The sequence below is a fragment of the Medicago sativa genome, chromosome 4 (assembly GCF_051527215.1).
Source record: "Medicago sativa cultivar Bolivia chromosome 4, Bolivia_mono, whole genome shotgun sequence".
NCBI lineage: Eukaryota > Viridiplantae > Streptophyta > Magnoliopsida > Fabales > Fabaceae > Medicago > Medicago sativa.
The window spans coordinates 89,366,128-89,379,030 of NC_140752.1; the positions used below are offsets into that span (position 1 = coordinate 89,366,128).

General features: G+C 38.8%; 1 protein-coding gene across 1 annotated transcript; it reads left to right on the forward strand.

Moving 5' to 3' along the window:
- The first annotated feature begins 7,557 nt into the window (after window positions 1-7,557).
- On the forward strand, window positions 7,558-11,692 carry ECT4 (evolutionarily conserved C-terminal region 4). Its single transcript, XM_085705244.1, has 10 exons — window positions 7,558-7,816; window positions 8,088-8,164; window positions 8,331-8,475; window positions 8,559-8,620; window positions 8,808-9,120; window positions 9,214-9,419; window positions 9,606-10,196; window positions 10,279-10,491; window positions 10,573-10,716; window positions 10,819-11,692. The coding sequence occupies exons 1-10, from the start codon at window positions 7,789-7,791 to the stop codon at window positions 11,050-11,052; spliced, it is 2,013 nt and encodes a 670-aa protein (XP_085561370.1). The 5' UTR covers window positions 7,558-7,788; the 3' UTR covers window positions 11,053-11,692.
- Window positions 11,693-12,903: the final 1,211 nt, after the last annotated feature.

The following is a 12,903-nucleotide window of genomic DNA, read 5'->3' on the forward strand; positions in this document are numbered from 1 at the left end:
CATGAAATACATGAAGGCTCATTCGGAACTCATTCTAGCGGGCACACAATGGCTAAGAAGTTATTGAGAGCGGGTTACTACTGGTTAACAATGGAAGCTGATTGTTACAAGCACGCCAGAAAATGTCATAAGTGTCAGATCTATGCCGATAAGATTCATGTGCCGCCAACTGCACTCAATGTTCTTTCGTCTCCCTGGCCTTTCTCTATGTGGGGCATTGACATGATTGGAAGGATTGAACCAAAAGCGTCAAACGGACACCGCTTCATTCTAGTGGCTATTGACTATTTCACCAAGTGGGTTGAAGCTGCATCCTATGCTAATGTGACTAAGCAAGTGGTGGTCAAGTTTATCAAGAATCATATCATCTGCCGTTACGGTGTCCCTAGCCGGATCATTACAGACAATGGGACGAATCTGGACAACAAGATGATGAAAGAGTTGTGTAATGATTTCAAGATCGAGCATCATAATTCTTCGCCTTACAGACCTCAAATGAATGGTGCTGTCGAAGCTGCAAATAAGAACATAAAGAAGATCGTCCAGAAGATGGTGGTGACTTATAAAGATTGGCATGAGATGCTTCCCTTTGCATTACACGGATATCGTACTTCCATACGCACGTCGACAGGGGCAACCCCCTTCTCTTTGGTATATGGTATGGAGGCTGTACTCCCCGTAGAAGTTGAGATTCCTTCAATGAGAGTTCTGATGGAAGCTGAGTTATCAGAGGCTGAATGGGTTCAAAGTAGATATGATCAATTGAATCTGATTGAGGAAAAGCGCATGACCGCCCTATGTCACGGTCAACTATATCAGAAGAGGATGAAGCAGGCTTTTGACAAGAAAGTTCGTCCCCGTGAATTCAAAGAAGGTGATCTCGTGCTCAAAAAGATTTTTACGTTCCAACCGGACTCCAGGGGCAAGTGGACGCCTAATTATGAAGGTCCATATGTTGTCAAAAGAGCCTTCTCCGGTGGTGCCATGACTCTTCAAACCATGGATGGTGAAGAACTTCCACGTACTGTAAACACGGATGCAGTCAAGAAATACTTTGTCTAAAAATTATAAGAACAGCTCGGTAAGTCGAAAACCCGAAAAGGGCGGCTTAGGCAAAAATGAGCGTCTCGGTGGACTGAAAACCCGCAAGGGCGGTCCAGGCAAAAGTTAGAGACATTAAACAGAAAATCATTATCCTGATAGGCTGAAAACCCGAAAGGGCGGTCTATGCAACAGTTAAGGATTAAAAGAAAGACAAAGTAACTGCATCCGATCTGGCACACCCGCTTGGGGCATACCTGCTATCAAAGAATCTCCAATCTGAAGCGTCAAAAACAGCGGAATTCAAAGTTGTTAGGGAAGATAGGGTTATGAAGTTCAAAGTACCTCTCCCATTTTAAATTACCATTTTTCAAAATTTTGTAAAGAATCTATGGAGTCTCGCCCTTGGCAGGCCACCATTCAATCAATAAAATTTGAGCCTGTGCCCTTTTACTTGGAATTCTCATTTATTTCGTCTTTCCAAATTTTCTCCTATTTCTTTGATGATAATATTTTGAAGCAAAATTCTTAAAACTTTTTCACATCTCTAAAAAGCATAAACGAATAAGTGCATTATAGAGCTCGAGAGTAAAAGAAGTGTGCCTCGACACTATCCTCAAGAGTGTTTAAATCCTACTAAAACGGGCATGGCTAGACACTGTGGGAAGCATTCAAAAAAAAAAAAAAAAAATCGAGCTCGCTAAGTCGAAAACCTGAAAAGGCGACTTAGGCAATAGGGAGCGTCCCGGTGGACCGAAAACCCGAAAGGGCGGTCCAGGCAAAAATTAGGGGCACAAAAAAGGAATATATTCCCGGTGGATTGAAAACCCGAAAGGGCGATCCAGGCAAAAGTTAGGGATTCAAAAAAAAAAACAAGGAAAAGGCACGACGACTAAAAACGCCAATAGAAGAGCATCCTGTGTCGACTTACAAAATGGCGACTTCTTTCCAGGCTTGTAATGGGTTCTCTCCCCAGAAGACACCAATTTTTACTGTGTCCCCAATGAGGTCATCTCCAAGGAAGTTTGCCGAGTGTTCAGTGCTGCAATGTTGGTCCACTTCCCATCCTACATATCTTGTCTCGTTTCATCGAGTCGTCTGTCATATACAGTTCATACAATCGTACAAGTTACATTCATACATCCATACAATCATACATTCATACAATCATACATAAATACTTTCACTCATTCATACACTCATACATATCATATACGCGATATCAATTCATACATGATTGCATTAGTCACCAAAACCTTGTTTCGGTCATGTCTTTTCAATTTGGTCTCTACTTATCATTATGTCAAGCCGCGAGTTTCTACACATGAACATCTAACATTTACTTTCTCATCATCAAAAGTGTCATCCCCAGTGTGTCTGGTCAAGAGATGTCACCCCTCAGTTTCAAGTGGCAAGTCCTAAACAACGGACAGCTTGAGTCTACCTTTATCTTGTTTCAAGTGGCGAGTCCTAAACAACGGACAGCTTGAGTCTACATTTAGCTTGTTTCAAGTGGCGAGTCCTAAACAACGGATAGCTTGAGTCTACATTTATCTTGTTTCAAGTGGCAAGTCCTAAACAATGGACAGCTTGAGTCTACATTTTATCCTGTTTCAAGTGGCAAGTCTTAAACAATGGACAGCTTGAGTCTACATTTTATCCTGTTTCAAGTGGCAAGTCTTAAACAATGGACAGCTTGAGTCTACCTTTATCGTGTTTCAAGTGGCAAGTCCTAAACAACGGACAGCTTGAGTCTACCTTTATCGTGTTTCAAGTGGCGAGTCCTAAACAACGGACAGCTTGAGTCTACCTTTATCGTGTTTCAAGTGGCGAGTCCTAAACAACGGACAGCTTGAGTCTACCTTTATCTTGTTTCAAGTGGCGAGTCCTAAACAACGGACAGCTTGAGTCTACATTTATCTTATTTCAAGTGGCGAGTCCTAAACAACGGACAGCTCGAGTCTACACTTATCTTGTTTCAAGTAGCGAGTCCTAAACAACGGACAGCTTGAGTCTACATTTATCTTGTTTCAAGTGGCAAGTCCTAAACAACGGACAACTTGAGTCTACATTTTATCCTGTTTCGAGTGGTAAGTCCTAAACAACGGACCGCTCGAGTCTCTTTTATCTCGTTTCAAGCTGCCAGTCCTAAACAACGGACCGCTTGAGTTTACCTTTCGTCATGTTTCAGTTTGAAATCACATTTTATTTTCTTCAGTGTCATCCCCAGTTTAGTTGTTCAAGTGATGTCGCTAAAAAGTTTTGTCCTCATTAAGCTGTCGTTCCAAACCGATACGGTAGTAGACAATCCTTCCCCAGTGAAACTACATTCCCCTAGCGGAGTCGGATCCCATTCTTCAACAAATTTGGGTATCCCGTCGTTGTTTCTCGTCTCAGTCAAGTCAACTTTGTCGTCCTGCATTCATACAAGCATTTCACGAGCATTCATAGCATCTTAGGTCCAAAATTGGTGTACTTTGTATTTAAGTCTCTTCGCTCCGATCGAATTAAAGATTCCATCTTCAAATCTCCGGACGAAGAAACTTAAATAGGGGCATCTGTCATACCCCAATTTTCGACCTAAGATATCACTGACACACGTCGTTTAACCCTGATTAGTGTTCGACTTTCCCTTAAAAAAATTCGACAGATAGGTATTTTAAAATACCCCATTTGTTGGTTCCGAGTCGGACCCTCTTCTCTCTTTATTTTTTTATTTATTTATTTTCAATTCTTAAGTTTCCATCTTTTAAATTTTTTTATTAATTAATTTTAACTTTAGTTTTTATTCTAGTCATTATTTCTTTTATTTTCTTTTAGAATAATCCAAGTTTTTTATTTTCTTTTATTAATTAGAAGGTCAAAAAAAAAGAACAAAAGATATTAACGTGTTTATCCTTTTATTATTTCATTTTTATTTAGTCATTTTTTTTTTCCTTCTTTTTTTTCTTTCTTTATTATTGTTAAGTCCCAAAAAATGGTCAAGTTCATCCAAAGCATGTCACACGCTCTTTCTCTTCACCCTCATCCTCTCCTTATCCTCATCCGAAAGGCTTGTTCCAATCTAAAATATCAATCGAACGCAATACCAATCCAGAACACAGGCTGGTCAAGCCTTAATCCAGTCCAGGTTCAAATACACACAGCCTGTTCACCTCACATTATCTGGTACGCGTTTTATGTTCCAACCCAATCCGTAACAACTCTGCTTGTTCCCCTCCCCAAGCTACCGATTTCTGGCTTCACCTTAACAAACCCTTACCCTATAAATACAAGACGCGCAACACAGGACAGGGGAGAGGAAAATTGCAGGGCGGAGAACATCAGCAGAAACGCACAAGACGGCAAGGACGCACACACACGAACCTGCAGAGACACACGCACAGACAAGCAGACACAACACCGACCCCGTCACACACAAACTCGCCTTAGTCGATTCCGACACCGACGGAGCCGAACCAGCAAAGCGACGAGTCAAACCAGTCAAGCCGCAGCTTTACGTCTTCACCGTGATCGGACTCTGTCTCTAAACAAAAGGTATAAACTTTCTTTTTATTTTAGATTTAAGTGATTGGGTAAGGATTTTGGGAATTTTGGGGTTGAAAGTGAATAGAGGGAGGAAAAAGGGATTGAAAACCAGAAAAATAGTAACAAAAGGATTCATAGTGGCGGCGCCGCCGTCTCCGACGGCTAACCGCCGCATCGGAGCTATCCCGGCCGCCCTATTCTCCAATCGGAGAAGAAGAAGTTTGGGAAGAGAGAGAACAGAGAAATATGGAGTGAATTGAGAGGAAGAAAGAGAAACAGACGTGAAAATGAATGAAAATTTCTCCCATAACCTATATATAGGCTGCTTAGATCCTGTATATGTGAATCCATCATGTCCCATACACTCTCGGTTTTCTGGCCGCTTGATTCAGATCAAGTGGCCCTGATTGAACTGATCCGCTCCAGCTTTAACCCAAACCGACCCAGCCTGCAACCCGTTTTCGAATTCAGCAAAGCCCAATTTTGTTTTACTTACTGCATGCCTCCCTGAATACTGCCTGCACCCCCCTGCATTCATTTTTTTTTATTCTTACCATATCTAGTTTAAAATTTCTCACGCATTTTGTTACTTATTACTTCTGCATTGTATTTTTACTTATATGAATCTTCATTATCATTTAATTGTTCGTTTTTTATTCATTTACATGGAATTAGAATGTATATAGGCTTTTATGTAACTTATTTATTTATTTTCGCTGCTTGCACGTAATTAGAATGTAAACATAGGCTTAATGTACTTTATTTATTTTGCTGCAGACCTTAGAATGTAAATAGGCTTTAATGTAATAGCTTAGGTATATGTGTGCGTGCGTGTGTGTATGCCTCTTATTTTGTTTCTAGATTAGGTTAGTGGTCCTTGTGGTGGTCCAACGACACCATAAGGTACCTACGCTTTTATTTTTTATGCTCCGATAGTTTTAATTTTAGTTCAATTATTATTCAAAAAAAACAACAAAAACATGCAAATAACAAAACACAAAAATCTTTTTTTAAATAAACCTTGATCTTAAATCAAGTGACGTCTCTTTTTATTTTCTTTCCTTAATTAAACTTCAATCAAATTAATCATACTTCAAGTCATTTTTCTCTAACCTAAAAAACACAAACAAATTCATTTTGCCACTTGGCTTTTCATTCTAAAACTTTTTTTCAAACTAATAAAAAACACACAACCAATCAAACGTCAGTTTTTTTAACCACGAACTACGTGATTTTGATCCCTTACGGGTACGTAGGCAGAGGACTTTGTTCTTCCAAATCAATAAAATGTAGATAATTAGGTCCTCCCTTTTCCATTTTAAATTCCCTTCTTTTTTTCAAAAAATAAGCAAGTTATAGCGCACTAATTAAATAAAACCAAGAGGTTCCCGTAGAGTACTACGGACATAAAGGGTGCTAACACCTTCCCTTTATGTAAATAACCCCCGAACCTAAATCTTTTCAATATACGGGGTGTTTGAACTTTTTTCCCCTTTTCTTAAAAAAATTAAATGTTCAGTCGTGAAATAATTAGTGAGTCAATAAGCTAATCAAATAGCCTTGATCTCCGAAAAATGACGCGACAGGAATGGATTTCAAATTTGTTCTTCATAGGACAACAACCAAATCAGGCAAAAGACTATTGGTGAAAGATCAAGCTTCAACAACGACTCTTTGATGTGCTGACAATTTCACAACGTCTCTTTCACACCTCTATATAAAGAAGTGAAAACTTAGAAATTTGGCAATGCTGAACGAAAGACTCACAATATTTTTACAAGTGCCAAACCTCTGCTGAAATTGTTCTGCATTCACTTAGAATTTCTGTGTCTCAAAGTTTCATCTTAGAAATTCTTAAGTTATTGAGTCTGTATCTGATTTGTATTGTGAACACCTCTGATTGTATATCAAGTGTTCAACCTTAAACAATTTTCTGTGTAATTTTGTTTAGCTAGAAGTCTCTTGCAGTTGTGCTTGAGCAGAGAAGTCTCTTGATTGTGTTCTTGAGCATAGGAAGACTCTTGCAAAGTGTGCTTGAGCAAAGGAAGTCTCTTGCAGGCGTGCTTGAGCAATTGTAATCAGATATTACATTCTAGTGAAATCTCCTTGGAAGTGCAAGGGGGACTGGACTACTTCCGGATTGTGGAAGGAACCAGTATAATTGCTTTGTGTATTTCTTCTTCTCTCTCTCTATTTTATTCCGCTGTGTTCAGATTCTGATTATTACTTCAGAAGCTGTTTCACTTAGCTTCTGATCAGTGTGTTCAGTTTTTAGAGAAACGAAGAATTTTTCAAAACACAATTCAACCCCCCCTTCTTGTGTTTTTCTCACATTCACTAACAACACTCTTTTAATTCTAACACTTCTATAATCTTCATAGACCTCAATGGACTTGAAAAAGATTCAACTAACTAGTATTCAAATGTAAGATCATTCATAAAAAACTATACGTTCGACAAATCCTAAACTATAAATTCAAAATGTTAAGTTTATCCACTATCAACTAAATTATCATCATAAGAAAAATTTAAGAACAAACAAAGTCATTCATCACAGTTTCACATGTTAGATATTTTATTTGGATGCATTTTCATAAACTTGAAGAATGAATGAATTCAAATGAATGAATAAACACATGATATGTGGTGGAGCACATGACAGAAGGCGCCCTTACAAAAAACCGAAAAAAGAGGGGCTAACACAAATCCAGCTGGACGAGGACATTCGTGTCATTTTCCCATTAGGGTTTCCATAAAAACGCATCTCCAAGATTCAAACCGGGGTACACTAATCTCACCCACCGCCTCAAAAGACACACAAACAACAAACCAATCACAAATTAATTAAAACATTTTCATTTAAAAAACAAAACCAATAATATCGCACCACGTGTTGAGATCCACCAATAAGAAAAGAACAATGAGATCACAAAGTAACCCGCGGGTGAGAGAAAGAGTGTAAGTGTTAGTGGTGCTATTTGAATCACTGGTTTAGGTGAAACAAAACCCTCTCTCCCCAAAAACCCAAACCCTTGGCGGCTGCGAGACTCGTTCTCTCTCTTTTCTCTCTCTATCACTCTTTTAGGGTTTCTCATCTCTTTGATTTGGGGCTTAAACCCTCTCTATCCTTATTCAGATTCAGATTCAGATTCATTTTTGGGGGTTTCTGTTTCTTGAATTCCTTCGAAGAAAGAACGAGATCTCATCTTTGATTCCGATATGGCTGCCGTTGCAAATCCCGCGGATCGTATCCTTCTTCGCTTTTTCTTCTATTTTTTTAACTTGTTATTTTTTTTTATCTGTCTTCACCAACCGTTGATTAGATCCAACTGATTTCGTTTATTTGTGATGTTTGTGTTTATTTTATTTGCTTAAATTTTTTTATTGAAATTAATTTTATTGAGCTGAATCTAGGAGGTTTTGGGATTTGGTTTTTTTGTTGAATTTTATTGTTTTGTGATTCACGTGAACTTCAATTTTGCGATTTGTTGTTTTCCTTCACTTTATTGTTGTCACAGAAGCAGCTGAATTGTTGCAGAAGTTCTCATTAGAATCTCAGCCCAAGTCCTTGGAAATTCCCGAGCCGAACAAGAAGGTAATTTTTTTGAATTTTTCATAATTGAATGCACTTGTGGTGATGTGTTGAGTTAATTCATAGTTCACGATAAAATTACATTTTTGTAGTTTTATTTGATTCTGAGTTATAGTAGATGATTGAATGCTCTTTGTTGATGTGCTGAATCAATTTTTCAACTCTGTAGGTTACTGGTAACCAGTATGATTCGGGAAATGCTCTGAATGGCCAGATCCCGTCGTATGAACGCTCTGTAACCCCTGTGTTGCAGGACTTTATGGATCCCGCCATGTGCTATCTCCCAAATGGTTACCCTTCATATTATTATGGTGGTAAGTTTATGGGTTGATCCTATGAAAATTATGTAAAATGGATATTACAATTTCATGTGATCTGATGTGTGTGTCTGTTGTAGGTTATGATGGGACTGGCAGTGAGTGGGAATATTTGAATGCTGATGGAGTTGATTTGACTTCTGTAAGTATACGTTTTTTGGCCCTTAAATTTAGTCAGGTTTTAGGCTGTTTCATATGTCTTATTTATTTACTTACACTATTTACTGTTTCGTATGTCTTACATATTTACGTTATTTACTGATTCGTATGTCTTATATATTTACGTTATTTACTGATTCGTATGTCTTATTTACTTGCTGTGATTTCAGGGAGTCTATGGGGATAATGGGTCGTCTCTGGTGTATCACCATGGATATGGATATGCACCCTATGCTCCCTACTCTCCAGCTGGTTCTCCAGTTCCAACCATGGGAAATGACGGTCAGTTGTATGGCCCTCAACACTATCAGTATCCTCCCTTTTTTCAGCCATTGACTCCAACCAGTGGGCCATTCACACCTACTTCTGCTGCCCATCCTCAGGGTGATAATTCCACATCTGTAGCTGCTGATCAAAAGCCTCTTTCTGTGGAAGTAGCTAATGGAAATACCAATGCTGGCACAAATGGTGCGAGTGCTAAAGGTAAGAATTTTGATGCACATGTTGAACAGCCCTATCAAAATTCATATTCGATTTTCTGTTGAATGATTTCTAAGAGGTGATTTGATTTGCCAGGCCGCACTCCTACATCTGGTGGCTATCAAGATCCCAGATATGGTTTTGATGGAGCACGCTCACCTAACCTATGGCTAGATACCCCAATATTTTCAGATGGGCAGCCAAGGCCTGTAAGTAGCACAGCAATCTCATCCTCAATATCAAGTGGCAACAACGGTACTGCTTCAAGGAACCAGACTTACCGCCCCAATTCTCAATATATGGTATGCACGGTATTTTGATGTAATTTTTGTATTGTAGATGTTAGCCAGCGGATCAATAAGTGTGTTGCTTGGATTTTAAGTTGTGCTATAACTTATTTGCACAAATCTTACATTGTTCTATATTTTCTTGAGCTTTTATATGTATATTAATTTGAAATTTGAAATTTGGAATGTTTTCTTTGTTAGGGCTTGCACCATCCTAGACCAATTCCTGCCATGGGAGCAACCCCTGGCTTCATTAACAGGATGTATCCAAACACAAGATATGGTCAGTATGGGAACTCTGTTAGATCAGGTATGGGTTATGGAACACATGGTTATGATTCTCGTACAAATGGGCGAGCCTGGCTTGCTGTGGACAACAAATACAAAACAAGGGGAAGAAATGGTGGTTACTTTGGGTATGGCAATGAGAACACGGATGGTTTGAATGAGCTGAACAGGGGACCTAGGGCCAAGGGTGGTAAGAACCAAAAAGTTTTTGTACCGACTGTTCTGACTGTCAAAGGGCAGAATGTGCCTGTGAACACTGTTGATGAGGAGAAAGAGAAGAATAGTACTACTCCAGACCGCGAACAATATAACAAGGCTGATTTTCCAGAAGAATACACTGATGCTAAATTTTTTGTCATCAAGTCTTATAGTGAGGATGACATTCATAAAAGCATCAAGTATAATGTGTGGGCCAGCACTCAAAATGGCAACAAGAAGCTTGATGCTGCCTACCAAGAGGCCCAGCAGAAATCTGGTGGCTGCCCTATTTTCCTTTTGTTCTCTGTAAGTGTCTTAGAGAGCTGGTGCAAATTATGGTTTCCTTTTTTATTTAGTATATTTTGTCTCACATTAAACTCATTTGCAGGTTAATACCAGTGGACAATTTGTTGGGCTAGCAGAGATGACTGGTCCTGTTGATTTTAACAAAAGTCTGGAGTATTGGCAGCAAGACAAGTGGATGGGCTGTTTTCCTTTGAAGTGGCACATTGTTAAGGATGTTCCCAACAATGTGTTGAGGCATGTTACATTGGAAAACAACGAGAACAAACCTGTCACTAACAGTCGGGATACACAGGAGGTAATTTAAGTTCTGCTCATGTAGTTCTCTAGTGGTTATAATATCGTGCCCTCATCTGATTTACCAAGTTCATGGATGCAGATAATGTTGGAGCCAGGTCTGAAGCTGCTCAAAATTTTTAAGGAATACTCAAGCAAGACATGCATTCTGGATGATTTTGGGTTCTATGAGGGCCGTCAGAAGACTATTTTGGAAAAGAAAGCCAAGCAGCAATTCCCAAAGCAGGCAAGACTCTTTCAACCATTTCAGTTGGCCCATGTTTTTTTCTGTGATATTATCATTGTATTAAATTCAGTTTTTAAATATTTATGTTACTTTCTATTGCAGGTATGGGAAGGGAAGCCTACTGATGAGAAGATAGAGGTGAATGGGGAAACCAATACTCAAAAATCTGAAGTCAACTCAGAGTTGCTCAAAGAGTCTGCCGTAGCCAAGGACAATGATGATAACAAACATTCCGAGAATGGAGCTGTTCCAACAACTGGAGATGCCCCAAAGGGTGCTAAACCAGTTGTATCTGTGAGTAAAATTGTACCCAATGGTGTTGCTAATGGTTGCTAAGCTCTACTGTTTCCAACAATGGCGGTGATTGAGTTTAATGGCTTATACTGTTTTTTTGCAATGCTACACTCAGCAACTTGGTCCCGCCTCTGATTGGATCCGTCTTGCCTTCTCTTGCTTGTGAAGATGATTGGTGATTAATGAGATCTGTATATTGAGATAGGCTGAGCGGAGTTAGTAGATAGAATGCTAGCACCAACCCAACCCCTTATGATTGGGTTTTGTTTACAGTGGTTAGCTCCTAACAGTTTTTTCTTTTTACTCCTAGAGGTTTTTGGGTTTTAGGGTTTCTGCTCAAGATACTCATGGTTTTTGTTGGCTTTTTATCCTCCTCTCTCCTTTTCGTTTTTTTTTTTCCTTTACTTTTACTTGGTTGGTCGTTTCCTGTCTTGTAAATTTATATCTACTTTGTTGGGGAGCAGCTTTCTTTTTTGTTTCAACAAGGGGTAGATGCAAGGTGGGAAGCTTTTGAAATATAGTTTTGCTTAGTTTTCTTTTTTCCTTTTGGGTCTAGTTTAGTCTGTTTTTTAATTTTCTCTTTGAAGATTGACTTGCGCATACAGAAGATAGAGTATTTGTGGACAATCTGTTATGTAATGGGGTGTTTTTCTGGCTATGAAGTTCACCATATTTAGTTGAAGTATCTTGTTAGACTTCCGCATGGCAATATCTGGGAAATATTTAGCAGTTTCCCTTCATAATCGTTCCTACTTATATATCACAAATATATGTTGTTACTAAGTTTCGCTTTGCGCATGCCATCATCTCTACAATACCAAATTAATTGCGCAACATATCTGAATTAACCATTAGCAAAACGAATGATGGTTATTGAACGCTGCGTACTATCTTTTCGTGTCTATAGTATTAGCAGGTATCTTATGAATAGTTGCGAGTTAATATAGTAAAACACGGTGATATAGAAGTCATCACCCCATCCTCCTTCTACCTTTGATTCCTTGCGGTTTTGCAAATCATTGCTACCGCTGCTATTTATTTCGACCATATGCGACCGCTACCTGTGTTAGCTTATTACATTTGTGGCAAGGTTTAGTCAAAAAAACAAACTTTTGTGACAAGGTTTCACGTCATAGATATAGATAGGATTTAATGCTAGTTCGGTGCCGTGGGTCGGTAAGTTAAAGTATTGTGCATGCCTTAGATAGAGAAGAATGTGCTAACTAATAGCTTTGGATATATTTTGGTTTGGAAGAGATTGCTTAATTAAGAATGGAAGGCGGAGAGGATAAGTGGATCCTAGGGAAGGCAGCAGCGGTGACCGACAGTTCTTTTGGCTCTATCTTTTTTTCGTTTCTTTTTCTACAATGACTTTTTTATCCCTTGAATTTCGGCCATTCATTAGTTAATATCAAGTGACAAGTTGTATTTTTAGCATAGTTTTCAGACTCGGCTCGGTCATCGACTCGGCGGGGGTATTGGGTCACTGGGTCAATGGTCGAACCACTGGGTCGTTGGTCGAACCGCATGACTGAACCGGAACCACTCGGATGACTCGGTTAGATAACTCGGTCCTTAGATTAAATTTATATAGTTATTTAACCGGATTAACTCGGATTGAATCGGTGACTCGGTCACTTTAAAAACTAAAATAATGACCCCTGTAAAATAAGATAAAAACTATCCAACAATAATAATTTCATATGCTAATTGCTCAAATTCAAAACATAGTCATAACTCAAAATACATCTTGGTAGTAAAAATCCAAATAGATCCCAAAAAAGTATGATTCCAATTCCAACATAAATTCAAGTAAGCAGAGATTGCCCCAGTTATAAAAATCCAAAAAGATCCCAAAAAATCATAATTCCAACACAAGTATTATCATCAATA